The sequence below is a fragment of the Armigeres subalbatus genome, chromosome 1, assembly GCF_024139115.2.
Source record: "Armigeres subalbatus isolate Guangzhou_Male chromosome 1, GZ_Asu_2, whole genome shotgun sequence".
Classification (NCBI taxonomy): domain Eukaryota; kingdom Metazoa; phylum Arthropoda; class Insecta; order Diptera; family Culicidae; genus Armigeres; species Armigeres subalbatus.
Window position 1 is genome coordinate 156,918,044 of NC_085139.1, and position 27,834 is coordinate 156,945,877.

The 27,834-nt window shown below is 40.8% G+C and overlaps 2 protein-coding genes across 9 annotated transcripts in view; both read left to right on the forward strand.

The window, feature by feature from the left end:
- The window catches only part of LOC134205375 (protein unc-13 homolog 4B), a 162,236-nt gene that overhangs the window by 88,118 nt on the left and 46,284 nt on the right, over nt 1-27,834 (forward strand). The gene's annotated exons all lie outside the window — the stretch shown is intronic.
- The window catches only part of LOC134205376 (3-sulfolactaldehyde dehydrogenase), a 46,742-nt gene continuing 24,336 nt past the window's right edge, over nt 5,429-27,834 (forward strand). The window contains exons 1-2 of one of the 2 annotated variants that reach the window (XM_062680595.1): nt 5,429-5,980; nt 6,047-6,378. In XM_062680595.1, the coding sequence (XP_062536579.1) occupies nt 6,067-6,378 (312 nt within the window). In that variant the 5' untranslated portion in view covers nt 5,429-5,980; nt 6,047-6,066. The remainder of the gene's footprint in view (nt 5,981-6,046; nt 6,379-27,834) is intronic. The other variant, XM_062680594.1, reaches the window with a different exon arrangement.

A 27,834-nucleotide genomic window follows, 5' to 3' on the forward strand; every position in this document is an offset into this window, starting at 1 on the left:
CATCACATCAAAAGCGGGCCCGCGACGTTAGGCATAAGTACGTTAGGCATAAGGACGTTAGGCATAAGTACGTTAGGCAGAATGTACGTTAGGCATAATGGACGTTTGGCATAATTCTGCCTTCTTTATGTCATAGGCTGTTCTTTGGGTCATTTTATGCCTAACGTCCATTATGCCTAACGTCCTTATGCGGGGTATACCCATCAAAAACAAAGCATCAAAAAGGAATTTGGTTTGTTTCTTATTTTTGTGATTTTTTTCACCAGTGAACACGCGGGTTAGCAAAAAGAAGCGACAAGATTGGTGTTGTATTTCTTTGTTTTGCGATGAGATGAATATTAACAAGTGTCAGTGTGTTGTCCAAGATTGGTGAGATTTTATACGTTTTGTATAAACGAATACGCAAATAAATTAAAATAATCGTGTAATCGTGTTAAGTGTAAAATGTCCCTGCTCCCACAAACCCTACGAACACAGCCAACACTACACTACCCCATGAAAGGACGTCAGTGATACCGCTACAGGGACGCCGAGAAAGACATCGAATGGTCGGCCATGGGGGTAGCGAACTGGGTGGTCACCATGTGGCGGAATTCATGGGCGACAACGGGTCAACGGCCAGAGGCTTGGGGTCAATGGTCACAAAAACGACAAATCATTATCCTGGTGATTGTCGAAAGGAAAGGTTGATTTGAGAGACAGAAAAGTTATTGAGTTAGCAGAGAAAAGTTATAGTAGTTGGAAAATTGAAGAAATTTGAAAATTGAAGAAGTTTGTAGAAGAGCAAGTGAAGAGGAGTTAGTGCGAAAGACTGGGCATCCAGGTAATTCTACTACTGTTCAGAAAGGGCCACGAAACCCCAAGCCAGGCCCTACGCCAGATATATTCACTAATCGCCATTTTGTGTTCCCCATGGTGCCACCAGGACCTCGCGGTTTTTGTTTAAAAAATAAAAACCCCTCGCGGTTTTATTATAAAACGCCATCGCGGTTTCCCGCCGTTCTAAAACCCGATACCTGCCCTAGGAGAGTGTGTCCACCACGTGCGCCATAAAACCAGGTTTTTCCCAGTACGTCCACGGACTGCTGAAGCCTCGAGATCGTGACCACACTAGAAGGGTGCACGACACAGGCAGGGGGTCAACGAGAGGCTGCAGTCCGCCGAGAAGAAGCTGACATTCTCTCCTGACCCAGTTGCAGAAACCAAAGAGTCTACAGGTAGCGAAGTAGCAGTGCGCGGGGCCCCGAAGAACGAAGAAGTAAGAGAAGTCAGGAAGTAAGTAAGAGAGAGGTAGGAGGTAGAAGTAAGGAAGCGTCATCCGGTGTTCGAGGACGGACGCGAGAAGGAAGGAAGACGTAGGACGTCAAGGAGGAATATAAAGTGCACACGAAATAAAGTGGGAGTTTTTTATGAGACAACTCGAGTGTTTTCTATCGCGGAGTGTCACGAGCGTAGAGACGACCCTAAGGCTTGTTTAAGGGGATCTCACCAGTGCTGGCCCCCAGTAAGTTACAATATGTTCAGTCAGATGAAAATCGGAACAGTTCCCCAATATACGTGAAAAAATGGGGAAGAAGAACCAAGGAAAGAGTCAGGAGGTAGCCAACGAAAATGATCATTCGCGGACAGTTCTTAGAGCAACAAAGATTTGTATTGAAGTTTTTTTTTGTTTGCACAGCACCGTGGGACAACAATCATGGTCCGGTCGACCGGAACCAAGCTTCTGCTTAATTTAGTTGCCTTTATCTCAAAGGAGGGAAATCACCTAAACAAGTGACGAGAAACCAAATCGACCACGTTCTAATCGACGGTAAATTCTTCTCCGACATCACCAACGTACGCACTTACCGCAGTGCGAATATTGAATCCGACCACTACCTCGTTGCAGTATGTCTGCGCTCAAAACTCTCGACGGTGTACAACACGCGTCGGAGTCGTCCGCCGCGGCTTAACATTGGGCGGCTACAAGACGGTAGACTAGCCCAAGACTAAGCGCAGCAGCTGGAAGTGGCACTCCTGAAGATGGCTGGAGAGATATTTGATCCGTCATTGGAAGCACCGCAATCGCTGCACTAGGCACGGTGGCCCCGGATCAGAGAAACGACAAAACTCGATTTTTCGGAGGAAAAAGCGCTAGCAGGAAGATCGAGATCGTGAAGAGACGGAGGAACTGTACCGCGCTAATAACGCACGAAAGTTCTATGAGAAGTTAAACCGTTCACGTAAGGGCCACGTGCCACAGCCTGATGTGTGTAAGGACATAAACGGGAACCTTCTTACAAACGAGCGTTAGGTGATCCAAAGGTGGCGGCAGCACTACTAAGAGCACCTGAATGGCGATAAGGCAGACAACGGTTGCGGTATGGTAATGAACCTAGGAGCACGCGCGCAGGACATGCGACTTCCGGCTCCGAATCTCCAGAAATCCAGAAGGAGATCGGCCGGCTGAAAAACAACAAAGCCCCTGGAGTTGACCAACTACCAGGAGAGCTGTTTAAACACGGTGGTGAGGCACTGGCTAGAGCGCTGCACTGGGTGATCACCAAGGTTTGGGAGGATTCTGCCACAGGAGTGGATGGAAGGTGTAGTGTGTCCCATTTACAAAAAGGGCAATAAGCTGGATTGTAGCAACTACCGCGCAATCACATTGCTGAACGTCGCCTACAAGGTCTTCTTCTTCTTCTTCTTCTTCCTATTGGCATCACATCTCCACACTGGGACAGAGCCACCTCGCAGCTTAATGTTCATTAAGCACTTCCACAGTTATTAACTGCGAGGTTTCTAAGCCAAGTTTACCATTTTTGCATTCGTATATCATGAGGCTAACACGATAATACTTTTATGCCCAGGGAAGTCGAGACAATTTCCAATCCGAAAATTACCTAGACCGGCACCGGGAACCGTACCCAGCCACCCTCAGCATGGTCTTGCTTTGTAGCCGCGCGTATTACCGAACAACTAAGGAGGGCCTACAAGGTACTCTCCTAAACTTGATGCCGCCAACTAACACCAATTGCAAGAGAGTTCGTGGGGCAGTAACAGGCGGGATTTATGGGTGAACGCTCTACCACAGACCAGGTGTTCGCCGTACGTCAAGTATTGCAGAAATGCCGCGAATACAACGTTCCCACACATCATCTATTCATAGACTTCAAAGCCGCATATGACACAATCGATCGGGACCAGCTATGGCAGCTAATACACAAAAACGGATTTCCGGATAAACTGATACGGTTGATCACGGCGAACATGGATCGGGTGAGTTCGAGTTTCAGGTGCATTCCCGAGTCCCTTCGAAACGTGCAGAGGGTTAGGGCAAGGTGATGGTCTTTCGTGTCTGCTATTCAACATCGCTTTGGAGGGAGTAATACGAAAGGCAGGGATTGACACGAGTGGTAAGATTTTCACGAAGGCCGTACAGTTATTTAGTTTCGCCGACGACATTGATACCATGGCACGTAACTTGGAGAGGATGGAGTAAGCCTACATCAGACTGAAAAGTGAAGCTAAACGGATTGGACTAGTCATCAACTCGTCGAAGACGAAGTACATTATAAGAAGAGGCTCAAGAGAGGTCAATGTAACCCATCCACCAAGACTTTCTATCGGTGGTGACGAAATCGAGGTGGTTGAAGAATTCGTGTACTTGGGCTCACTGGTGACCGCCGATAACGATACCAGCAGAGAAATTCGGAGACGCATCATGGCAGGAAATCGAATAGAGTTCGCCGCCGTACCAAACTGATAATCTACAAAACGCTTATTAGACCGGTAGTTCTCTACGGATACGAGACCTGGACGATGCTCGTGGAGGACCAACGCGCACTGGGAGTTTTCGAAAGGAAAGTGCTGCGTACCATCTTTGGTGGGGTGCAGATGGCGGACGGTACGTGAAGGAGGCGAATGAACCACGGCTTGCATCAGCTGTTGGGAGAACTATCCATCGTTCACACCGCGAAAATCGGAAGACTGCGGTGGGCCGGGCACGTATCCAGCATGTCGGACAGTAATCCGGTGAAAATGGTTCTCGACAACGATCCGGCAAGGTGGATCGATCAGTTGGAGGACCCTCCGCAGACTGCGTGGTTGGCAAAGTGCAGGCATGAACCAAGCTGAATGGAGAAGACTTTCATGTATTGCACAAGCCACTCCGGCCTTAGTCTGGTAGTAAATAAAAAATCTCAAAGGAGGTTTGTGTTGTAAATGCCGGATCCTGAGGGCACAAAGTGTCTCGCGAAGTCCAATTAACCGGGAGCAAGTGAAATGCGTTGTACTTAAACTGATGAGATTATTTGAGAATAAAAATTAAAATCTTTTTCTAAAATTCATTCAAATTCATTCAATTCAAATCTCAATCATTCAGAATCATAAACAGTACGGTTTTAAATAAATCAATAAATTGATCAATTCAATGATGCGTTTTTTTACATCGCTTCTGAATGATATTTGTTATTTACTTTCTGTATCAAACATATTAAAAAACGAAAACAACAATCTCTTTCTCCCCATGAAAATATTTGTTTTATTTTTGCATTAGCTGCAATATACATAAGGCCATCAATATGCGATATACGATTGTAAATACACCACTGCTCCACAGTTCGACGGGCCCAACTTAGATTATCAATACACTCAATTGTTCCGACGGAGATTGACATTAACCATCATAGTTGTAAATGGGAGGCTGCATCCCAATAAACAGCAGAATAAACGTTTATGATCGGTACTAGATGATTCAAATGGAAACGTAATAATTACCAGCTTTATGGGGCAGTGATTATCCCATTACAGTAGTAAAGGATGCATACAATCAGTGTTATTGTGGTATCGTTGGACAGATGTATTGTCGCTATTGAAATTAACGATCTCTATTTGAATTGTTTCATCAGAACAAGTCTCCTTCTTGTGGGCCTTTGTTGCATGCAGTAGTTCGTTTTATTGAGGTTTTGAACTCATTGTTCAAGATGCTCTTCTGAAACCCGATACATGATGCATCCTTATTGTAACTCCTGTGATTTTTCAAAGGCCGTCGATGAGTGCAAACGATTTTGTCAGTAATATCTTCAATAACAATTTACGTAATAAAATAACTTTCTTTTCTTAAAGCTTAACACAACATTGTTTGCTTAGTTGGAAACTTCCGTTGGAAACTAGTGTCAGGAATGTCAATGTCAATGTCAGGAATGTTAATGTCAAATATTTTATAGCATCCGCCAGTATGGCAAGTATGGAACTTTATAAAAAGCCAATTTTTCATTAACAATAAGTGCTCAGCTTTGTAGCTTTTTATATTTTTTCATAAACAATTTTATATTTATATTTACTGATATTATATTTACTGATACTGATTTATATTTAGTCGATTCATATTCACGCTACTAATAAAGTCGCATGAATAATATAAAACATTTCCAGCTGTATTTTGTATCATTGCATATCTTTTGATTTGGGAACGACATATTACGTACAAATTTAGACTGTCTCTAATCTAATACAAGCTAAAATGTTTTCGCGAAACAGCTCTAGTAGGTCTCTTGAATAGCTACGATCGCTGCCGTACAACTACAGTCATATTTGAATCCGCTAGTCAAAGCGTTGTTATGGTTCTGCCGGTCATGCGCTGTGAAATCGCATGACCACTACTGTTTCAATCGCTCTCTTCGTTCTCTCCGTAGCAGAGAGGCAGGCTACATCTTTGCAGGCTCATAAAACAAGTCTCTCATTCGGACCGGCTGCTTCGTTGCTGATCGCTGACCGAATCGCACAAATTTATTTATGTGACCTTCTCACACATGATTTTGACAGTTTTTATCTCAGTAGCTCAGTAGAGAATACACCGTCACCATTAGAAGTCACATGAAAATAGTCTACAATCATTCATTCAGGCCAGAAGTTTGAACCTTGGCAGTGAATTATTGATTGTGTTTTGGTCATCGGTGAGACTGCTTGCGAATCCAAAGAAAAACGGAGTAAGTAAAAGGTTCTGCAGCGTATCGATTTTTACATATGCAGTTTGTAATAATAATTATCGACAATTTGTTTGTAGATTAAGTAATCATTCCTGAGATGTCGGCGATACTGCTAACGTTGGGTAGGAGAGCGTCGGGATTGCCGCGTACGGCGGTCTGCAAGTTCAACATGCTACAGAGGAGTGTGCATAATCTACAGCAAGATAAGGCCTTTGTCAATGGTCAATGGATTGAGGCTCGTCAAGGTGCAAAGTTCGAAGTGACCAATCCAGTCAATGAGAAAGTGATTGGAGTCGTTCCCGACATGGACGTTAGCGATGCTAACGAAGCAATTGATGCTGCGTACAACGCTTTCTATGATAAACAGTGGCACAACAGTACGGCAAAGGAGCGGGCGGCTCTGCTGAAAGTAAGGCAATTGATCTAAATAGATTGATTTAAGTGTGGCGAGGCACTGGCGCGTGTTGGGGCTCATGGAACTGTACCGAATTGAGAATGCGAAGTTATACTGATATGTTGCTGCAATATTGTAACATTTGTGGCTTGGCTATTCTACAGAACTCGGGTCAATATGACCCGAATCGCAATTGAAAATTTTATTTTTTCGAAGGTAACATACGTTGATCTGAAAGTTGTTGACTGTTTCTACTTTGTGGACAACTTTTAATTATGAACAATTTTTTTTTTACAATTCATGCCTTCATCATTTTGGTAGCAAAGCAGCAGATCATTTTACGTTTACATATGGCTAACGATTCAATAAGCAGATTGTACGAATTGAGGTACTTTCCTACGAATGAATTTTGGAAAATATCTCCTCTCCGACAACATAGAAAGGAGCAAAGCGACTGTATGTCGTTAGAGACTCGATGGGTCCATTTCCACAGTGAAATCGTGTTTTAAGCGTGATTATTTAATAGCACCTTTATTACGCACTTTAGTGTATTGGTGTCTTTGAAATATTTTATCAATAAGTTGATGCGCTTTTACCTCCGAGCGTCCTGATCAATCCTCCTAAAAATAAGATGATTTTTTTCCACAGTCATGGTTTGATTCTTCATAAAAGTTGTAGCAAAAGTTCTCCTGAAAAACTTTTCCATTTTCATTTCTGCATTTTTTTGTTCTAGAAAGTTTTAGATAATATTAAAATATAGCTCTATATGTGGACGAAGAATCAGAAGGAATATATTTTGGTTGTTATACCCTTTTAAATGTTGACCAAGACTTAAAAACTTGAAAAAAAAAAGTTATTATAGTTTGGATTTTTTAAGTCATATTTGATTTAACTGCAACTTGGAGATAACAAAATGGTCGTAGATCAATTTGTCCAGATCCCAGGACCGAGTGGAATAGAGAGGACAAAAACAAACCATAATGCTTCTAGTCACACTACAAGCACCGACGTTCATAAGCAGAGCGAGCCTCGAACATCAAACAAACGGATTAAGTCGATGGAGTAGCGAGACATTAAAGTCCGAGTATACAAGCATACAAATTAAAGGAGGCCGCGAAACCAAAGACAGGGAGATACTAAATCCCCATGCAAGCGGTAAACATAATAAGGTCCTTCAATAAAAACATCATATTCTTTCAAGTGAACTGAACAGTCGAATGGGCCATAGATTCCTTTGAATCTTTCTACCCGGTGATAGAAATGGATCTTTCCTGTACTACTTCAAAAGGGTAAGGCAATTTTAATAACTATCCTTAGAAAGCTGTTCCAAGCAAGTTTATCGTTAAACTACATTCCATCTGCTTAGCGACAAGTGCGGGTGACATTTATCTTCAAGGCAAGTAAAAAAGGATAAAACGTCACAAACATCCTTAAAAACGACAAGCTTGTCCTCCATAAAAATAATATATGAACATATCGAGTCATCATATTTAACCCAAATACCGTTAAGCAAATACCAATTCGCTTATCAGGAAGGTTAATCATTAGTAACCACTTTACATGCAGTTGTTTCAAAATTAGAAAAATCTTTTGAAGCAAAAGAATTTTCCTTGCTGCTTTCTTAGATGTAGAGGGAACCTTTGACAACACCTTTCATAATTCCATAAAAAAGGCAATGTCGAATCGTGGTTTCGATAAATGCATTGTAGATTGGATTGAAGAAATATTAACAAAAGGAGAAATATCAGCTAACCTTGGCAAGTCTCACATTAGTGTTAGAGCAATCAAAGGGTGCCCACAAGGAGGGGTATTGTCACCTTTACTGTGGCCTTTAATAGTAGATGATCATCTCTGCTTAGCGACAAGTGCGGGTGACATTTATCTTCAAGGCAAGTAAAAAAGGATAAAACGTCACAAACATCCTTAAAAACGACAAGCTTGTCCTCCATAAAAATAATATATGAACATATCGAGTCATCATATTTAACCCAAATACCGTTAAGCAAATACCAATTCGCTTATCAGGAAGGTTAATCATTAGTAACCACTTTACATGCAGTTGTTTCAAAATTAGAAAAATCTTTTGAAGCAAAAGAATTTTCCTTGCTGCTTTCTTAGATGTAGAGGGAACCTTTGACAACACCTTTCATAATTCCATAAAAAAGGCAATGTCGAATCGTGGTTTCGATAAATGCATTGTAGATTGGATTGAAGAAATATTAACAAAAGGAGAAATATCAGCTAACCTTGGCAAGTCTCACATTAGTGTTAGAGCAATCAAAGGGTGCCCACAAGGAGGGGTATTGTCACCTTTACTGTGGCCTTTAATAGTAGATGATCATCTCAAATATCTGATAGCCCAGGTCTTCGAAGTAATTGGTTACGCTGACGCTAGTGTCATAATAGTACGAAGCAAATATAATGACATTATCGCCAACAGAATGCAAACTGCCTTAAACTATGTCTCCATGTGGTGCGATAGAGAATGATTGAGTGTAAATCCTGCCAAAACCACTGCCTTTAACTTTACTTACTTATGGATCCTGTACACCTCCGGTGGTGCAAAGGGCCGACTTGAAAGATCTCCATCCTAAGCGTTGCCCGGCTATCGCTTTAACCTGTTGCCAGGTTAGATTTCGGTCGACTTCTTTTATATCTTTATTGAGGCTTCGCCGCCATGAGCCTCTGGGTCTGCCTCTGCTGCGATGTCCCGCTGGATTCCAGTCTAATGCTTGTTTACAGATTTCGTTTCCGCCCCTACGTAGAATATTGTATAAGAATCTAACAATTTTGTAAGCTTTTCTTACATTTTTTGTATAAAAACCTAACAATTTCGCATATGCCCAGTTCTTATACAGGTTTTGGTAGATTCTTATACAGAATTGTTAGAAAATCTAACAACCGCCGGTTGGGTGTATCGGCCTCTGGTGACAACGACGGTGGAGCTCGTTGTTTGAGATCCAGTTGTGAGGCCACCAGGCCCGAATTATATACCGCAGGCATCTGTTAATAAACACCTGCAGCCGTTGAGTGTTTTCCACTGATACACACCATGTTTCGCTAGCGTATAACAGCACAGATTTCACGTTAGAGTTGAAAATTCGTATTTTGGTGCGTTCACTTATCTGCCTGTTTTTCCAGGTATTTCTTAAACTCGCAAAGGACGACCTTGCTTTCTTGATCCGTGCGCCTATGTCGATCTTGGTACAACCGTCTGACGCCATTTGGCTACCAAGATATTGAAAGCTTTCAACATTCTCCACTGGTTGCCCGGCTACTGTGAAACTGGCTGCCTTTTAAGCGTAGAGGGAAATTCTCACTAAACAACATGATATTCGAAAGTACACGTTTGGAACTTTCAAATACAGTCAAATACCTTGGCATAGTTCTTGATTGCTATCTATCTATCTGGACAAAGCATTTAGAACACGCTATTAATAAAGTGTCAAATCCATAGAGCCGGATTTGTAAACGAACTTTTGGCAGGAAATGGGGGCTTAAGCCGCAAATGATCCAATGGATATATTCAGCGATAGTAAAACCAAGAATTACCAATGGTTCATTGATCTGGTGGTCAAAGACGAAAGAGAAAAATGCTCAGATGAAGCTCGGAAATCTTCAACGATTAGCGACTATCTCAATTAAAGGTGCAATGAGCAGTACACCATCAAGTGCACTCACTAAATGCTTTACTGTACATGCTTCATCTGTACCAAATTGTACAATTAGAAGCTGACAAGAGTGCTTTGAGGATAAGAAGATCCGAAAACCTCCTAGGAGGTGACCTTAAGGGTTATCTTAGCATTCTAAAAAACTTCTGTATAAACTCCATAGTAATAAACAATGAATACTAGATGGAGAAAAAGTACAATTTCAATCGCAATCGAAACGCTTATAACTCCAAATGTTTCCATGACTCGTAACATTTTAGAATTATCTAAAACAGATCTAAGCACTTATACTGGCCTCATTACAGGTCATTGTCCAAGTCGATATCATTTGAAGCTCAAAGGGAAACTACAAAATGATCTGTGTTGCTTCTGTGACATAGAAAAAGAAGATTCGGAGCATATCCCGACTAGAAGGTCATATCAAAATTATATCAAAATATGTTATTATGTTGTACTAAATTTTTATAACAAAATTTGATAGAAACATGGTGCAGGATGTTGTTAAAATATCTAAATTTCTATCAAAAACTACACTATTGGAAACAAAAAACTATCAAATTTTGTTACATGTTTATCATCAAAATAACATATTTTGATAGAAATTTATAACAGAATCAGATACAAAATATATTGTTTCTGTGCAGTTGGAATTTTTACAGGTCGTGATAGGTCTCCAGATTGTGATCAACAATCAGAAATTTTTGTTTTTGTTCGAACAAGAATATTTTTCGAGAACATGAAACTAACAACATTACAAATAAGGCAACCTTCTCACATTATATCAGCGTTGTGATATCTATGGCTGGTAGACTTTCCCGACTAGAAGAGCATAACAAAAACTGAACACAATTTTAACATATTGTGATATTTATAACTTATTTTGATACAATTCTGTTCTCTGTAGCCATTATCATTCAAATGTTGTAACAAGATTATATCATAATATGATTTGAAAAATGCTTAACACCGAATTGCCCAATAGTAGGCAATTAAAATAGATGTAGCAATGCACCATGCGTCTCCATATACTTGTATTCTTATACGTCGAACATGTTCAGGGCTCACAAATTACATAACGCCTTAAGGGGTGAGTAGGTGGTGGGTGGGCTTGTTCAGTTCTGTTACGGGTGACATTAATGATAATCTTCTTCTTCTTCATCTTCTTTTCTTCTATATATAAAAATGAGTTTACATTTCCTTTGAGGCAATGTAACTTACGAACGGACGGACCGATTTGCAAGATTTCCTCCCAATCGATTCGTATTGAGCTCTGCTGTGTTTATACATACAAAGAGTTATTGACATTTAAGGGAAGAGTTGAAATATTGAAAAAATTCAAAACATACGCACGAAAATTGATCTAAAAGTGACTGTTTTGTAATTATGCAATAGAGTGGCTGGCGCTACCCAGCAAGACCAACAAAACATCTATCAAAAATGATTCAATATTTGTCAAAAGTAATCTTGCTCTGCGAGCAGAGTTATTTGCAAAATTTTTGAACTGTCACTTTTAAGTTTAATTCGATTTTGATTCACGAATCGGACCAAAGCCCAAAGTGTGATGCTGCAAATAGTTTATTGTGACATTTGCAATACCCAGGTTTAGCTGGGTTTCTCTTGCTAGTCTATCTTCTATCTATCTTCTATCTATATATATAAAAACCAATCTATGTATGTATGTTCGCTAACTACTTCTGAACCACTCGTCCGATTTCAACCAAATTTGGTACACAAATTCTCTATCCTCAGGGGAAGTTAACAAAGGGGGTGGGATGGTAATTTGGAAAAGGGGGAGGGGAGATGGGAGGGGTTTTGTTTAGAAAACGAACAATTCAGTGTAACGTTCAACTCCCAAGACCGATTTCAACCAAATTTTGTACACATATTCACTATGAAGAAACGATCATATGGGAGGGTAATTTGGAAAGGGGGCTGGGGTCTGGTGGGAGGGGTATTCTTCAGAAAACGGGCAATTTGGTGTAACTTCTGAACCCCTGGACCGATTTCAACCAAATTTGGTACACACATCCTCTATCCTAAGGAGAAGATAACAAAGGGGGGGGGGTGGTCATTCGGAATGGAGGGAAGGTATGGGGAATGGATTGTCTTTGGAAAATGAGCAATTCAGTGTTACTCCCAACCCCCAGGACCGATTTCAACCAATATTTTTACACATATTCAATATAAGGAGCCAATCATATGGGAGGCTGATAAGGAAAACAGGGGAGTGTTCTGGAGGGAGGGATATTGTTCAAACAATCCAGTGTAACTTCTGAACCCCCTGAACCGATTGCAACCAAATTTACACATATTCTCTATCCTAAAAAGAAGATAACAAAAGGGGTAGGAAGGTCATTGTAAAAAGGGGGACGGTGGGGTGAGGAACTCATTAAAGTTCGAAAAATCAGGATAACTGTTAACCCCCAGGTCAGATTTCTACCAGATTTGGAACACACATTCTCTATCCTAAACGGAAGATAACAAAGGGGTTGAGAGAGTCATTAGGAAAAAGGAAGGACGTGGTGTATTGTTTAGTTAACTATCTTTTGGAGCTTTTGAACCCCTCCACCAATTTGCACCAAATGTGGAACACATATTCTCTAACAAAGGAGGAAGGAAGGAAGGGCATGTGAATGAAACGAACATTTTACGTACCTTTTAAATGCATGGGTCCGTTTGAACCAAATTTGGGACACACACTCTCAATCCTAAGGGGACGATTGTAGAGGAGTTGGAGGGTCATTGAAGAAAGTGGTAAAACTACTGAACCCCTTTACCGATATCCTTAAAAATTAGGACATATATCCTTTATATTTAGCATGCGATTATAAATGGAGTTGAACGGAAACAGGAGGTGTAAAGGAGGAGTAAAGGGCGTGAGGTTAAGCATCAGTAGGTCAGCCGTGAAAAACGAAAGAGATAATGTACGATAGGCATATCTAACGTTGGGCATACTTTAAATTCCCCATTCTTTAGTTTAGTAATTTGTAAAATTACCCGGAAACCAATCCTTTTAGTTAAAAAAAATCACAAGAGATAAACATTTTCCCGGAAATAACATATCTCCAAAAATAACATTTTCCGCAAGTATCATATCCTTGAAAACATTTCTCGCTTAACTTTTCAAAAGGACCTAAGTAACATTTTTTTCATGAATTAATTTGAATACTGCAATCAAAAGCTTTCATGTTGTTTCGTTGATTGCGCTATTCAAATTAATTCATGAAAAAAATGTTACTTAGGTCCTTTTGAAAAGTTAAGCGAGATTTCTTCGAAAATGACATTTCGCCCGAAATGAAAATTCCTCGAATATGCCATTTCTAAAAGAATTCCGCAAATATGATAATCCCCGAAAATGTCATTTCCTCGAACGTGACATTTCCCCGAATATAACGTTCGTTTCCCCAAAAATGACAAATTCTTAAAAATGATATTTCCCCGAGTGTGACATTTCCCCGAATGTGACATTTCCTCGAATATGACATTTCGCTGAAAATGACAATTTCTCGAAAATGACACTTCTCCGAATATGACAGTTTCGGTAAACATTTTTTTTTCTCGGTAATATAATTTCCAAGAATATAACAAGAGTTTATTTGTCGGAATTAATGTGATATCTACCTTCTTTTAATCATTAGATGTTCTCAAACCAATCGTTTGAAGTATCAACAACGAAACACGGGGATTATTGATTACCAACTGGTTTTAGCTAAATCAAATTGGCAATTCCAACATCTGCGGAATCAAACTGGCAATCCCGGACAAGGCCGGGTACATACAGCTAGTAAAATAATATAAAAACGAAATTATTAATTAAATTCAAATTTGACAGTATTATTATGTACTACTAGCTTTATGTACCCGGCCTTGCTCGGATTTGCCAGTTTGGTTTGCAGTTTTCTTTTACTATCGGAAAATGATAAGACCAATTGGTCAACAGGGTAATTGTGTTTACTTATTCGTACTTCATCATTTGATTAAAAGAAGGCTTTTGGAAACATTGACTGATTTTGAAGAAGGGATCGTGGGTTTGAAAGGTCTTATTCCGGGCAAACGTCTATTCTAAAGAAGGAAACACATTCATCGATGCCATATTCCGGGCAACGCACATTTTTAAAGAAGGGATCACACCCACCATTGCCTTATTCCGGGCAAATGCCTACTTTTAAAGAAGCAATCACATCCACCATTCAGAAGGAAACACATTAATCATTGCTGTTCACTGGGCATACCATTATTCCGATGAACAACAAAACACAATCCCAATACCCCCCCTCCCATTCCAACAGTCCCTTCCAGCCTCTCTATAATAGTTTTCTTTGGGTAGGGATTATGTGTTTACGTGTTTGGTTTGAATTGACCTATGCTATAAAAAGGTATACTAAACTGTTCGTTTTTTTTTTTTTTTTATATCTTTATTAAAGAGACTTTCAGCCCAAGGCTGGCTCGTCTCGTAGGAAAAAAAACTGTTCGTTTAATGAATATACCCTCTATCTCATTTAGCTATGACACTCATACCCAGTCTGATATAGTCTTCCTTAGACAGATAATATGTGTTTGGTGGACATCGATAAATGGGTTCAGAAGTCATGCTGAATTAATCGATAACTAAGCAATACCCCCTCACCCACACCCTCCCCCTTTTAAAATTACTTAACCACATCCACTAAAATCGCTTCCTTAGGACAGACAATATTTGATACAAATTTGGTTCAAATCGGTCATGAGGCTCAGGATTTACATTGAGTTGATCGATTGCTAAACAATACCCCTCCCCCATACCCTCCCTCTTTTGTAAAGAGCATCCCTAATCTCCTATCGTCGTCTCCTTATGACAAAGAATTTGTGTTCCGAATTTGTTGGAAATCAGTCAAGGAGTTCAGAATTTACACTGAGTTGTTCGGTAACTAAGCAATACGCCTCCCCCACACCCTCCCTCTTTTCCAAAGAGCATGCTTAACCCCCTATCGTCCCCTTCTCAAGATAAGGAATTTGTGTTCCAAATTTGGTCGAAATCGGCCAAGGGGTTCAGAATTTACACTGCGTTGATCGATAATTAAGCAATAACCCTCCCCCCATACCCTCCCCTTTTCCAAAGAGCATGCTCAACCCCCTATCGTCCCCTCCTTAAGATAAAGAATTTGTGTTCCAAATTTGGTTGAAATCGGCCAAGGGGTTTAGAATTTACACTGCGTTGATCGATAACTAAGCAATACCCCTCCCCCCATGCCCTCCTCCTTTTCCAATGAGCATGCTCAACCCCCTATCGTTCCCTCTGTAAGATGAAGAATTTGTGTTTCAAATTCGGTTGAAATCGGCCAAGAGGTTCAGAATAAACACTGAGTTGATCGATAACTAAGCAATACCCCTCCCCCCATACCCTCCCCCTTTTTCAAAGAGCATGCTTAACCCCCTATCGTCCCCTTCTTAAGATAAGGTAATTGTGTACCGAATTTGGTCGAAATCGGCCAAGGGGTTCAGAATTTAAACTGCGTTGATCGATAACTAAGCAATAACCCTCCCACCATACCCTCTCCCTTTTCCAAAGAGTATGCTTAACCCCGCATGTTAACCATCGTCCCCTTTTTAAGATAAGGAATTTGTGTTCCAAATTTGGTCGAATTCGACCAAGGTGTTCAGAATTTAAACTACGTAGATAGATAATTAAGCAATACCCCTCCCCTCACACCCTCCCCATTTTACAAAGAGCATACCTAATCCCCTTATCATAATCTCCTTAAGATAAAGAATTTGTGTTCCAAATTTGGTTGAAATCGGTCAAGGGGTTCAAAAAGTACAATTAGTTGATCAATAACTTATAAATAACCCCCCCCCCCACACACCCTCCCCTTTTTCCAAAGAGCATTCCTGACCCCTCATCGTCGTCTCCTTAAGATAAAGAATGTGTGTTCCAAATTTGGTTGAAATCGACCAATGCGTTCAGAAGTTATGCTGGAACATACATACAAACATACAAACATTGAGTTTTATATATATACTAGCTTTATGTACCCGGCCTTGCTCGGAATTGCCAGTTTGATTCGCAGTTTTTTTTTTCACAATCGGAAAATGAATAAACCAATTGGTCAACAGGATAATTGCGTTATCTTATCGATACTTCATCATTTGATCAAAAGAAGGCAGATTTCATTTGAAAACATTGACTGATTTTGGAAAGAACGAACCCATAATCGCCATATTCCGGGCAAACGTCTATTTCTAAAGAAGGACAAACATCCACCGATGCCTTATTCCGAGCAAACGTCTATTTTTAAAGAAGGGATCACATTCACCATCCAGAAGGAAACACATTAATCATTGCTTTTTACGTTGGGCAAACCATGATTTCGATAAATGGTTGAATTGATCGATAACTAAACAATACAATAATGGGTTCAGAAGTTAGGCTGGAGCACACACACAAACATACAAACATTGAGTTTTATATATCTCGGCAACTTATTCAAAACGACGTATGTGATTTTTTAAACAAAGATGCATACGTCGATTTGTCAAATATGATGACACTCCCACGCAAACCAATACAACGAACATGTAGCCGAAACCTCCCCCTACCTGTATGTGGCGATAGTTTGCGTGGGAGTGCTATCAGATTGCAGAAATCAACGTTTAAATTTTGGTTTACAAAATCACATACGTCACATACGTTGAATAAGTATCCGAGATATATAGATAGCTAATAACTATATGTATCCGGCTTTGCTAGGGACTGAAAAGTAAATTATAGAATTAAAATGTCCAATGCTGTAGCACAGAAACCCACAGAGGTAGATCTACCGCTCATAGAATTGAACCTTTGTATCAATATATTTTTATATCTTTGTTTGGCCCTACCTTTTCAATAAACATCTTCCAAAATAGAGAATAAGTGTACCAAATCTGGTTGGAATTTATCCTGGGAGTTACACTGAATTGCTCATTTTTAAAGACAACCCCTTCCCCATAACTTTCCCTTTTCCAAAATGACCCTCCACCTTTTGTGTTATTTTCTCCTTATAATAGAAAATGTGTGCACCAGCTTTGGCTGAAATTAGCATTTGGAGTGGGGTGTTATACTGAATGGCTCGTGTTCTAAAGACAACCCTTCCCCTTACCCCCCCTTTTCCCAATGATCATCCCACCCCTTTGTTATTTTCTCCTTAGGATAGAGAATGTGTGTACCAAATTTGGATGAAAGCGGTCCAGGGGTTCAAAAGAAACACTGAATTGCCTGTTTTCTGAACAATACCCCTCCCCCCAGACCCCTCCCCTCTTTCCCCAATTACACTTCCATGTGATCGACTTCTCTTAGTGAATATGTGTACAATATTTGGTTGATATGGGTACTGGAAGTTGGGAGTAACACTGAATTGCTCGTTTTATAAAGACAACCCCTCCCCCCCATACCCTCCCTCTTTTTACAATGACCGCCCCACCCCCATTTGTTATCTTTTCTTTAGGGTAGAGAATGTGTGTATCAAATTTGGTTGAAATCGGTGCAGGGGTTCAGAATTTACTCTAAATTACCCGTTTTCTGAACAATACCCTCCCTCAGACCCCTCCCCTTTCCCAAAATCTCTCATATGATTGTTTCCTTATAGTGAATATGTGTACAAAATTTGGTTGAAATCGGTCCTGGGAGATGAAAGTTACACATAATTGTTCGTTTTCTAAACAAAACCCCTCCCCCTTTCCTAAATGACCCCCCCACCCCCTTTGTTAACTTCCCCTGAGGATAGAGAACGTGTGTACCAAATTTGGGTGGATTCGGCCTAGTGGTTCAGAAGTAGTTAGCGAACATACATACATAGATTATATATATATAGATATTAGGGTGGCTCAAAAAACACTTTTTCAAATTTTTTGATGGGCCGCCCTCTTATTCGATTCTATTTGATGCCCTGATGCTCTGGACAAAATTTCAGCCAAATCGGTCAACGTTTGGGCAGTGCTAAACTCGTTGGAAGTTTATATGGAAAAATGTATGCAGAAACATCAAAAAACAGTGATTTGCAGTTGGACGGCACAATTTACCATCAAGAACCATGATACTCATTCAGTTCTTGTAAAATAAAATACAGAATGTAATGCTGAAAACCGCGAGAAGATTTTATCCATTACAGATTTTAGTTTATTACACAAAGATATTAGCATTTTACTGGAGTGTTGTAGGGGTGAATTTATTTATTTTCAAGGTAAAAGAAACAAAATTTGTTCAAACCACACTCCAGAGAAATACCAATAACAACCAGGCAAACTCAGAATCTTCTCGCGGTTTTCTATAACATTCTGTGTTAAACTCTCAAGATCTGAATGAGTATCATAGTTCTTCATCGTAAGTTGTGTAGTCCAGCTGCAATTTACTGTTTTGGATGTTTCTGCATACATTTTCCATATAAACTTCAATGAGTTAGCAATCAAACGTTGACCGACTGAAATTTTGTCCAGAGCATCAGGGCATCAAATAGAACCGAATAAGAGGGCGGCCCATCAAAAAAATTGATCAAAGTTTTTCCCATACTAATTTGAGCCACCCTAATAGATATAGATATAGATAGATATAGATAGATATAGATAGATATAGATAGATATAGATAGATATAGATGTAAAAAGATAAGGTAGACTAACTCTGTTCACTAAAAATACCAATTTATCATTATTTCCGTCCGATTTCAGCAAATTTGGTGCACAAATTCTCTATCCTCAGGGAAGTTAACCAAGGGGGGGGGGATGGTAATTTGGAAAAGGGGGGGGGGAGATGGGAGGGGTTTTGTTTAGAAAACGAACAATTCAGTGTAACGTTCAACTCCCAAGACCGATTTCAACCAAATTTTGTACACATATTCACTATGAAGAAACGATCATATGGGAGGTAATTTGGAAAGGGGCTGGGGTCTGGTGGGAGGTATTCTTCAGAAAACGGGCAATTTGGTGTAACTTCTGCAACCCTGGACCGATTTCAACCAAATTTGGTACACATCCTCTATCCTAAGGAGAAGATAACAAAGGGGGGTGGTCATTCGGAATGGAGGGAAGGTATGGGAATGGATTGTCTTTGGAAAATGAGCAATTCAGTGTTACTCCCAACCCCAGGACCGATTTCAACCAATATTTTTACATATTCAATATAAGGAGCCAATCATATGGGAGGCTGATAAGGAAAACAGGGGAGTGTTCTGGAGGGAGGGATATTGTTCAAACAATCCAGTGTAACTTCTGAACCCCCTGAACCGATTGCAACCAAATTTACACATATTCTCTATCCTAAAAAGAAGATAACAAAAGGGGTAGGAAGGTCATTGTAAAAAGGGGGACGGTGGGGTGAGGAACTCATTAAAGTTCGAAAAATCAGGATAACTGTTAACCCCCAGGTCAGATTTCTACCAGATTTGGAACACACATTCTCTATCCTAAACGGAAGATAACAAAGGGGTTGAGAGAGTCATTAGGAAAAAGGAAGGACGTGGTGTATTGTTTAGTTAACTATCTTTTGAAGCTTTTGAACCCCTCCACCAATTTGCACCAAATGTGGAACACATATTCTCTAACAAAGGAGGAAGGAAGGAAGGGCATGTGAATGAAACGAACATTTTACGTACCTTTTAAATGCATGGGTCCGATTTCAACCAAATTTGGTACACACACTCTCAATCCTAAAGGGGACGATTGTAGAGGAGTTGGAGGGTCATTGAAGAAAGTGGTAAAACTACTGAACCCCTTTACCGATATCCTTAAAAATTAGGACATATATCCTTTATATTTAGCATGCGATTATAAATGGAGTTGAACGGAAACAGGAGGTGTAAAGGAGGAGTAAAGGGCGTGAGGTTAAGCATCAGTAGGTCAGCCGTGAAAAACGAAAGAGATAATGTACGATAGGCATATCTAACGTTGGGCATACTTTAAATTCCCCATTCTTTAGTTTAGTAATTTGTAAAATTACCCGGAAACCAATCCTTTTAGTTAAAAAAAATCACAAGAGATAAACATTTTCCCGGAAATAACATATCTCCAAAAATAACATTTTCCGCAAGTATCATATCCTTGAAAACATTTCTCGCTTAACTTTTCAAAAGGACCTAAGTAACATTTTTTTCGTGAATTAATTTGAATACTGCAATCAAAAGCTTTCATGTTGTTTTGTTGATTGCGCCATTCAAATTAATTCATGAAAAAATATTATAAATCACTTTGAGATAACAGATTTCTTCGAAAATGACATTTCGCCCGAAATGAAAATTCCTCGAATATGCCATTTCTAAAAGAATTCCGCAAATATGATAATCCCCGAAAATGTCATTTCCTCGAACGTGACATTTCCCCGAATATAACGTTCGTTTCCCCAAAAATGACAAATTCTTAAAAATGATATTTCCCCGAGTGTGACATTTCCCCGAATGTGACATTTCCTCGAATATGACATTTCGCTGAAAATGACAATTTCTCGAAAATTACACTTCTGCGAATATGACAGTTTCGGTAAACATTTTTTTTTCTCGGTAATATAATTTCCAAGAATATAACAAGAGTTTATTTGTCGGAATTAATGTGATATCTACCTTCTTTTAATCATTAGATGTTCTCAAACCAATCGTTTGAAGTATCAACAACGAAACACGGGGATTATTGATTACCAACTGGTTTTAGCTAAATCAAATTGGCAATTCCAACATCTGCGGAATCAAACTGGCAATCCCGGACAAGGCCGGGTACATACAGCTAGTAAAATAATATACTTAAAAACGAAATTATTAATTAAATTCAAATTTGACAGTATTATTATGTACTACTAGCTTTATGTACCCGGCCTTGCTCGGATTTGCCAGTTTGGTTTGCAGTTTTCTTTTACTATCGGAAAATGATAAGACCAATTGGTCAACAGGGTAATTGTGTTTACTTATTCGTACTTCATCATTTGATTAAAAAAAAGGCTTTTGGAAACATTGACTGATTTTGAAGAAGGGATCGTGGGTTTGAAAGGTCTTATTCCGGGCAAACGTCTATTCCAAAGAAGGAAACACATTCATCGATGCCATATTCCAGGCAACGCATATTTTTAAAGAAGGGATCACACCCACCATTGCCTTATTCCGGGCAAATGCCTACTTTTAAAGAAGCAATCACATCCACCATTCAGAAGGAAACACATTAATCATTGCTGTTCACTGGGCAAACCATTATTCCGATGAACAACAAAACACAATCCCAATACCCCCCTCCCATTCCAAAAGTCCTTCCAGCCTCTCTATAATAGTTTTCTTTGGGTAGGGATTATGTGTTTACGTGTTTGGTTTGAATTGACCTATGCTATAAAAAGGTATACTAAACTGTTCGTTTTTTTTTTATATCTTTATTAAAGAGACTTTCAGCCCAAGGCTGGCTCGTCTCGTAGGAAAAAAATTGTTCGTTTAATGAATATACCCTCTATCTCATTTAGCTATGACACTCATACCCAGTCTGATATAGTCTTCCTTAGACAGATAATATGTGTTTGGTGGACATCGATAAATGGGTTCAGAAGTCATGCTGAATTAATCGATAACTAAGCAATACCCCCTCACCCACACCCTCCCCCTTTTAAAATTACTTAACCACATCCACTAAAATCGCTTCCTTAGGACAGACAATATTTAATACAAATTTGGTTCAAATCGGTCATGAGGCTCAGGATTTACATTGAGTTGATCGATTGCTAAACAATACCCCTCCCCCATACTCTCCCTCTTTTGTAAAGAGCATTCCTAATCTCCTATCGTCGTCTCCTTATGACAAAGAATTTGTGTTCCGAATTTGTTGGAAATCAGTCAAGGAGTTCAGAATTTACACTGAGTTGTTCGGTAACTAAGCAATACGCCTCCCCCACACCCTCCCTCTTTTCCAAAGAGCATGCTTAACCCCTATCGTCCCCTTCTCAAGATAAGGAATTTGTGTTTCAAATTTGGTCGAAATCGGCCAAGGGGCTCAGAATTTACACTGCGTTGATCGATAATTAAGCAATAACCCTCCCCTCATACCCTCCCCTTTTCCAAAGAGCATGCTCAACCCCCTATCGTCCCCTCCTTAAGATAAAGAATTTGTGTTCCAAATTTGGTTGAAATCGGCCAAGGGGTTTAGAATTTACACTGCGTTGATCGATAACTAAGCAATACCCCTCCCCCCATGCCCTCCTCCTTTTCCAATGAGCATGCTCAACCCCCTATCGTTCCCTCTGTAAGATGAAGAATTTGTGTTTCAAATTCGGTTGAAATCGGCCAAGAGGTTCAGAATAAACACTGAGTTGATCGATAACTAAGCAATACCCCTCCCCCCATACCCTCCCCCTTTTCCAAAGAGCATGCTTAACCCCCTATCGTCTCCTTCTTAAGATAAGGTAATTGTGTACCGAATTTGGTCGAAATCGGCCAAGGGGTTCAGAATTTAAACTGCGTTGATCGATAACTAAGCAATAACCCTCCCACCATACCCTCTCCCTTTTCCAAAGAGTATGCTTAACCCCGCATGTTAACCATCGTCCCCTTTTTAAGATAAGGAATTTGTGTTCCAAATTTGGTCGAATTCGACCAAGGTGTTCAGAATTTAAACTACGTAGATAGATAATTAAGCAATACCCCTCCCCTCACACCCTCCCCATTTTACAAAGAGCATACCTAAGTAATCCCCTTATCATACTTAATCTCCTTAAGATAAAGAGTGTGTGTTCCAAATTTGGTTGAAATCGGTCAAGGGGTTCAAAAGGTGCACTGAGTTGATCAATAACTTAGCAATAACCCTCCCCCCACACCCTCCCCTTTTTCCAAAGAGCATCCCTAACCCCCCTATCGTCGTCTCCTTAAAATAATGAATGTGTGTTCCAAATTTGGTTGAAATCGGTCAATGGGTTCAGAAGTTATGCTGGAACATACATACAAACATACAAATATTGAGTTTTATATATATACTAGCTTTATGTACCCGGCCTTGCTCGGAATTGCCAGTTTGATTCGCAGTTTTTTTTTTCACAATCGGAAAATGAATAAACCAATTGGTCAACAGGATAATTGCGTTATCTTATCGATACTTCATCATTTGATCAAAAGAAGGCAGATTTCATTTGAAAACATTGACTGATTTTGGAAAAGGGAGCGAACCCATAATCGCCATATTCCGGGCAAACGTCTATTTCTAAAGAAGGACAAACATCCACCGATGCCTTATTCCGAGCAAACGTCTATTTTTAAAGAAGGGATCACATTCACCATCCAGAAGGAAACACATTGTTCACGCGCGAGATATTCGATTGGACACTTTCTCTTGGATTTAAAAGTTTAGAGGATCAATTGCATTTCGCGCGAACATAAAAACCGTTTATTGCAACTGATAGACTAATGTCTGCTATCGATTACCTTTTATTGCCTCTAACTTTTTCTGACTGCCAAATCCTATCTTACTGCTAAGAATCTAGACCTATGTACATAAAGTGCTTATCGCAGCTGATCGACGTACGACAGAAAATCAACACAAAATACCCACACTGCTAAACCATCGCACTATTAGAGTGCGACGGTGACGAATGGACGGAAAGAGACGAATGACCTTTCAGTGTGGATTGGATTGAGGTACTAGATTACCTGTTTTGTTTTCTCGCTCGACCATACGCCGGCCGCCTTGAAAATTAGTTTCAACATCATTTTGTTCTCCTTTTCTTACTACCTAGGTACTTATTACTATACAAAAATACAGTGGTGTTTGAAGTGTAAACAAAATCATCGCAACTAACAAATGTTGCTGTGATAAAAACAACTTAAATGTAGTAAAACTGTGGAAAAATGCTTGGATATCACAAAAAAGAGTTGATTATAATGTAGGCGTGAACTTGGCAGTGATTTGTTGTGCTTGATACGATGTGGTAAGGCTGCAGCCGCTGTGGAAATCTGTAATTGTCCAGAAGTTGTTGTGGCCGATATTGAACCATGGTTTTCTGTAGCTAATATCACAGAAGCCGGGTAGAATGTTGGACATGATGTTTCTTTCGACCTATCGATGTTTCCTCTGCTACGATGAATCCATTGATGATTTACAGCTGACTAGTTGCTCGTTTCGTTGATCCAGAAAGTGAAGAAATTTATGGAGTATCTTCGTATAGTGTTGTGTAAAACCGGAACAACTTACCTGGCAGGTAACGCATATGTACCCGACGATGTTGCAATTGGTGAGGTAACCTGCCAGGCATGATCCTGCGACTAAGCATTCCTCTGTGATGACCGTGACGATTGCGATGAGTTAGATTAACTTCGCCTGTTCTCGTTCTGATGTTAATGTTCCGGAATACGACAGTTGAATTTCTTTTCCCTTCATCGTTGTGTTGACATCAATTAAACATTCCCCTCTTTGTAGGTGACGATTGATGCGATTGACCATCCATGCTCGATAGACTTGCTGGCTGATATAGCAACTTCTCGATAATGCAACGCTTCGCTGGATAAAATGAGAGGTGCTTTTTAAATAGAAAATAAGTACGACGATAAGACTTGCCTGAAGGAGGCCCTGGCGCCGAGGGCCTCCAGGGAACGCCAGGTGGCGTTATTGATGGACCCTCTTAAGCACGACGATGGTTCAACTAAAGCAGCAGCCTGATGATTGCTGCGCAAATATCGGAGTGAAGAAGAACACATGTTTCCTCAGTTGCCTTTTCCAGAAATGTACCTCAAGCTATGACGGTTCCAATCAACTCTACAGCTAGTCCTCCGATTTATTCGGGTAGCATGACGGCAGTGGGACTATGAGATCAAAAGGTTGTAATTAGCTTTTGAAATTCAAAATAAAACGTAACAACTGGCGTGCAGGGGCCTTTCGACCCCCGCCGTTGGAGGAACCTAGTTCTCCCTTATTCGGTGGTGGCAGAAAAATTGTCACGGATGGGCAGTACGCAAATTTTAGAAATTGCCCGTTTGAAGCTTCCATCCTTCGTACGTACAGTGACCACACGAATGTTGCCATCAGAACCAGCATGAACCTCAGTCACGCGGGCAAGTGGCCACTTTAGTGGAGGAAAGTTCTCGTTTTAAGTATAACCATTGTCCCAACAGCAACGTTGTCCTTCTGTCGCGTCCATTTAGTCCGATTGTGCAAGTCGGAAAGATATTGAGCGGTCCATTTTTTCCACAATATTTGCACGAAGTGCTGTACACGTTGCCATGCCGATAATCGATTCTCGGGTACATTATTCAAATCAGGCTCCGGAATTGCTGTTAAAGGCCGATGGATGAGAAAATGCCCCGGAGTCAGCGCCTCATAATCAGCTGGATCATTGCTAATTGGCGTCAAGGGCCGCGAGTTTAGAACTGCTACTATCTGTACAAGCATGGTTTGCATTTCATCGTATACCATACTGCGCAGGCCAATCGTTCGTTTGAGCAGTGTCTTGAAGGACTTGACCGCTGATTCCCAGAGGCCACCAAAATTCGGTGAACGAGCTGGAATGAACCGAAACTCGATTTGTTCAATGGATGCATGTCTGACAACTTCCTCCTGGAACTGTTGAGCACCAAATAGTTGACGTAGGTCATCCAGTGCACGCCTTGCTCCCACAAAGTTCGTGGCGTTATCACACATGATTAATTGAGGGTTGCCACGTCTGGGGAGAATCGCTTCAGAGCTGCTAAGAAAGCATTTGTTGTTAAGTCCGCCGCTAGCTCTGGGTGGACAGCCTTGGTCACCAAACAAACGAAAACAGCGACGAAGGTTTTCACGGGACGACATCTACGGTAAGGATACACGACCATAAATGGCCCGCAGTAGTCGACTCCAACTCGTTGGAATGGTGTGCATGGAGTAACTCGTTCTGGTGGAAGGTCTGCCATCAACTGATCTTGAATCCTTGGTTTAGAACGGAAACAAGCTACGCAATCATGAATCACCTTCCTTGCGAGGTTCCGGACGTTCGTAGGCCAAAATTGTTCCCGCACGGCAGAAATGAGAACTTGTTGTCCGGCATGAAACAGCTTTCGATGTTGGTAACACACGATGGAAGTAGCCAAAGGATGGTGGTGGTCGATAATGAACGGGTGCTTACGGCTAGATGAAACTTCAGCGTTTTTCAAGCGGCCACCAACACAGAGTACCCCATTGATGAGTTGCGGATTCAGTGATGCAATTCTTGATGAATTTTGTACCTGACGGCCATTAGTCAAGTCTACATACTCTTGACCGAAACATTCTTTCTGGGAGAGGCGAACAAGAGCTAGAAGTGCTTCTTCGTACTCTGTACTGGTAATGAATCCTAGCTTGCGATTGTTTTGGTTGCATGATTTAGCGTTGAAGCAAAAACGACGAATATATGCTGTCAGTCTAACCAATTCCGGTAATGAGGATCGAAGGCTAAAATAGTCACTTGGATGTATGGCTTGCAGTACAGCAGTGACAGCATTTTCTCCTCTAGAGTTGCTGGATCGAACTCTTCCTCGACATAGTGTTGTGGTTGCGGCCAATTTTCCTTGTCAGACAACAACCACGGTGGTCCTCGGAACCACAGCGATTGATATTGCAATTGAGCTGCATTCATTCCACGTGAGATAATATCTGCTGGATTTTCGAGGGCTGGAGACGTGATTCCATACTCCGTCTTTGGTAATGTGTTGTATTTCGGAGACGCGATTGGCTACGAATTCTTTCCACCTGGATGGAGGAGATGCAAGCCAGCATTCGACGATTGTGGAATCCGTCCAAAAGTAAGGTCGCGTATCAAGACGTGTGCTACATTCGCCCTTTTCGTACAAATGGGCAAGCAATAAAGCTGCTGATAGTTCCAAACGGGGAATTGTCTGCCGTTTCTTTTCCGCTTCAGGTTATCGAGGAGGAGCGACACGCGATTTTGAAGTTAATAAGTGTATCGTTATAATACCTTCAGCGGAAATAGAACGCACAAAAATACAAGCGCCGTAGGCCTTTTCGGAGGCATCGCAGAAACCGTGTAGTTCTGTCACGGAAGTCTTGGTAATTCCAACCCAGCGAGAAACTGACAAACTATCTAGACCGGTGAGATTCCGGCGGTACTCTTTCCATTGCTCTTGTAACTCCGTGCTGAGTGGGTCATCCCATCCACATTCGAGCTTCCATAAATCCTGGATGTATATCTTTGCTTGAATTATGACTGGCCCCACCAGGCCTAATGGGTCGAAGAGTCGCGAAGCGTCAGAAGAACAGATCGTTTTGTAATTGCCGAAGAATTGTCCCAAGTCGGAGAATTGAAGCGGAAATTGTCTGAATCAGGTTCCCAAAGCAGACCTAGCGTTTTGACGGTTGAACTTGATGATTCTAGCTGAAGAACTGTACGATCGTCTCGCAGATGCTCTGGAACATTCAGCAAAATCTCTCGACTGTTTGAGTTCCACTTGCGTAGAGTAAAACCCGCTGATTCCATCAAATTGACCATTTCATCAACCAATATTTTCCGTCTTCTGGATTGTCTACTCCGTCCAGCATGTCATCGACATAGAAGCCTTTCTTTAGTACAACTGCGGCGATCGGATGTGTATACTCTCCCTCTTCAGCTAGCGTCTGCAGGCACTTAGTTGCCAAGTATGGCGCAGATGCCGTACCATATGTAACTGTAGTGAGCTCATACGTACGGATAGGTTCTTCACAGGTATCTCTCAAACAATTCGCTGTAAATGCTGGTCGGATTCTTGAACTCGCACCATGCGGTACATTTTAGCAATGTCCGCAACGATGGCGAAGCGATGCAAACGAAATCGCAAGATAATGTCCAGCAGATCATCCTGAAGCACAGGCCCAACCATGAGTGCGTCGTTCAGTGAAACT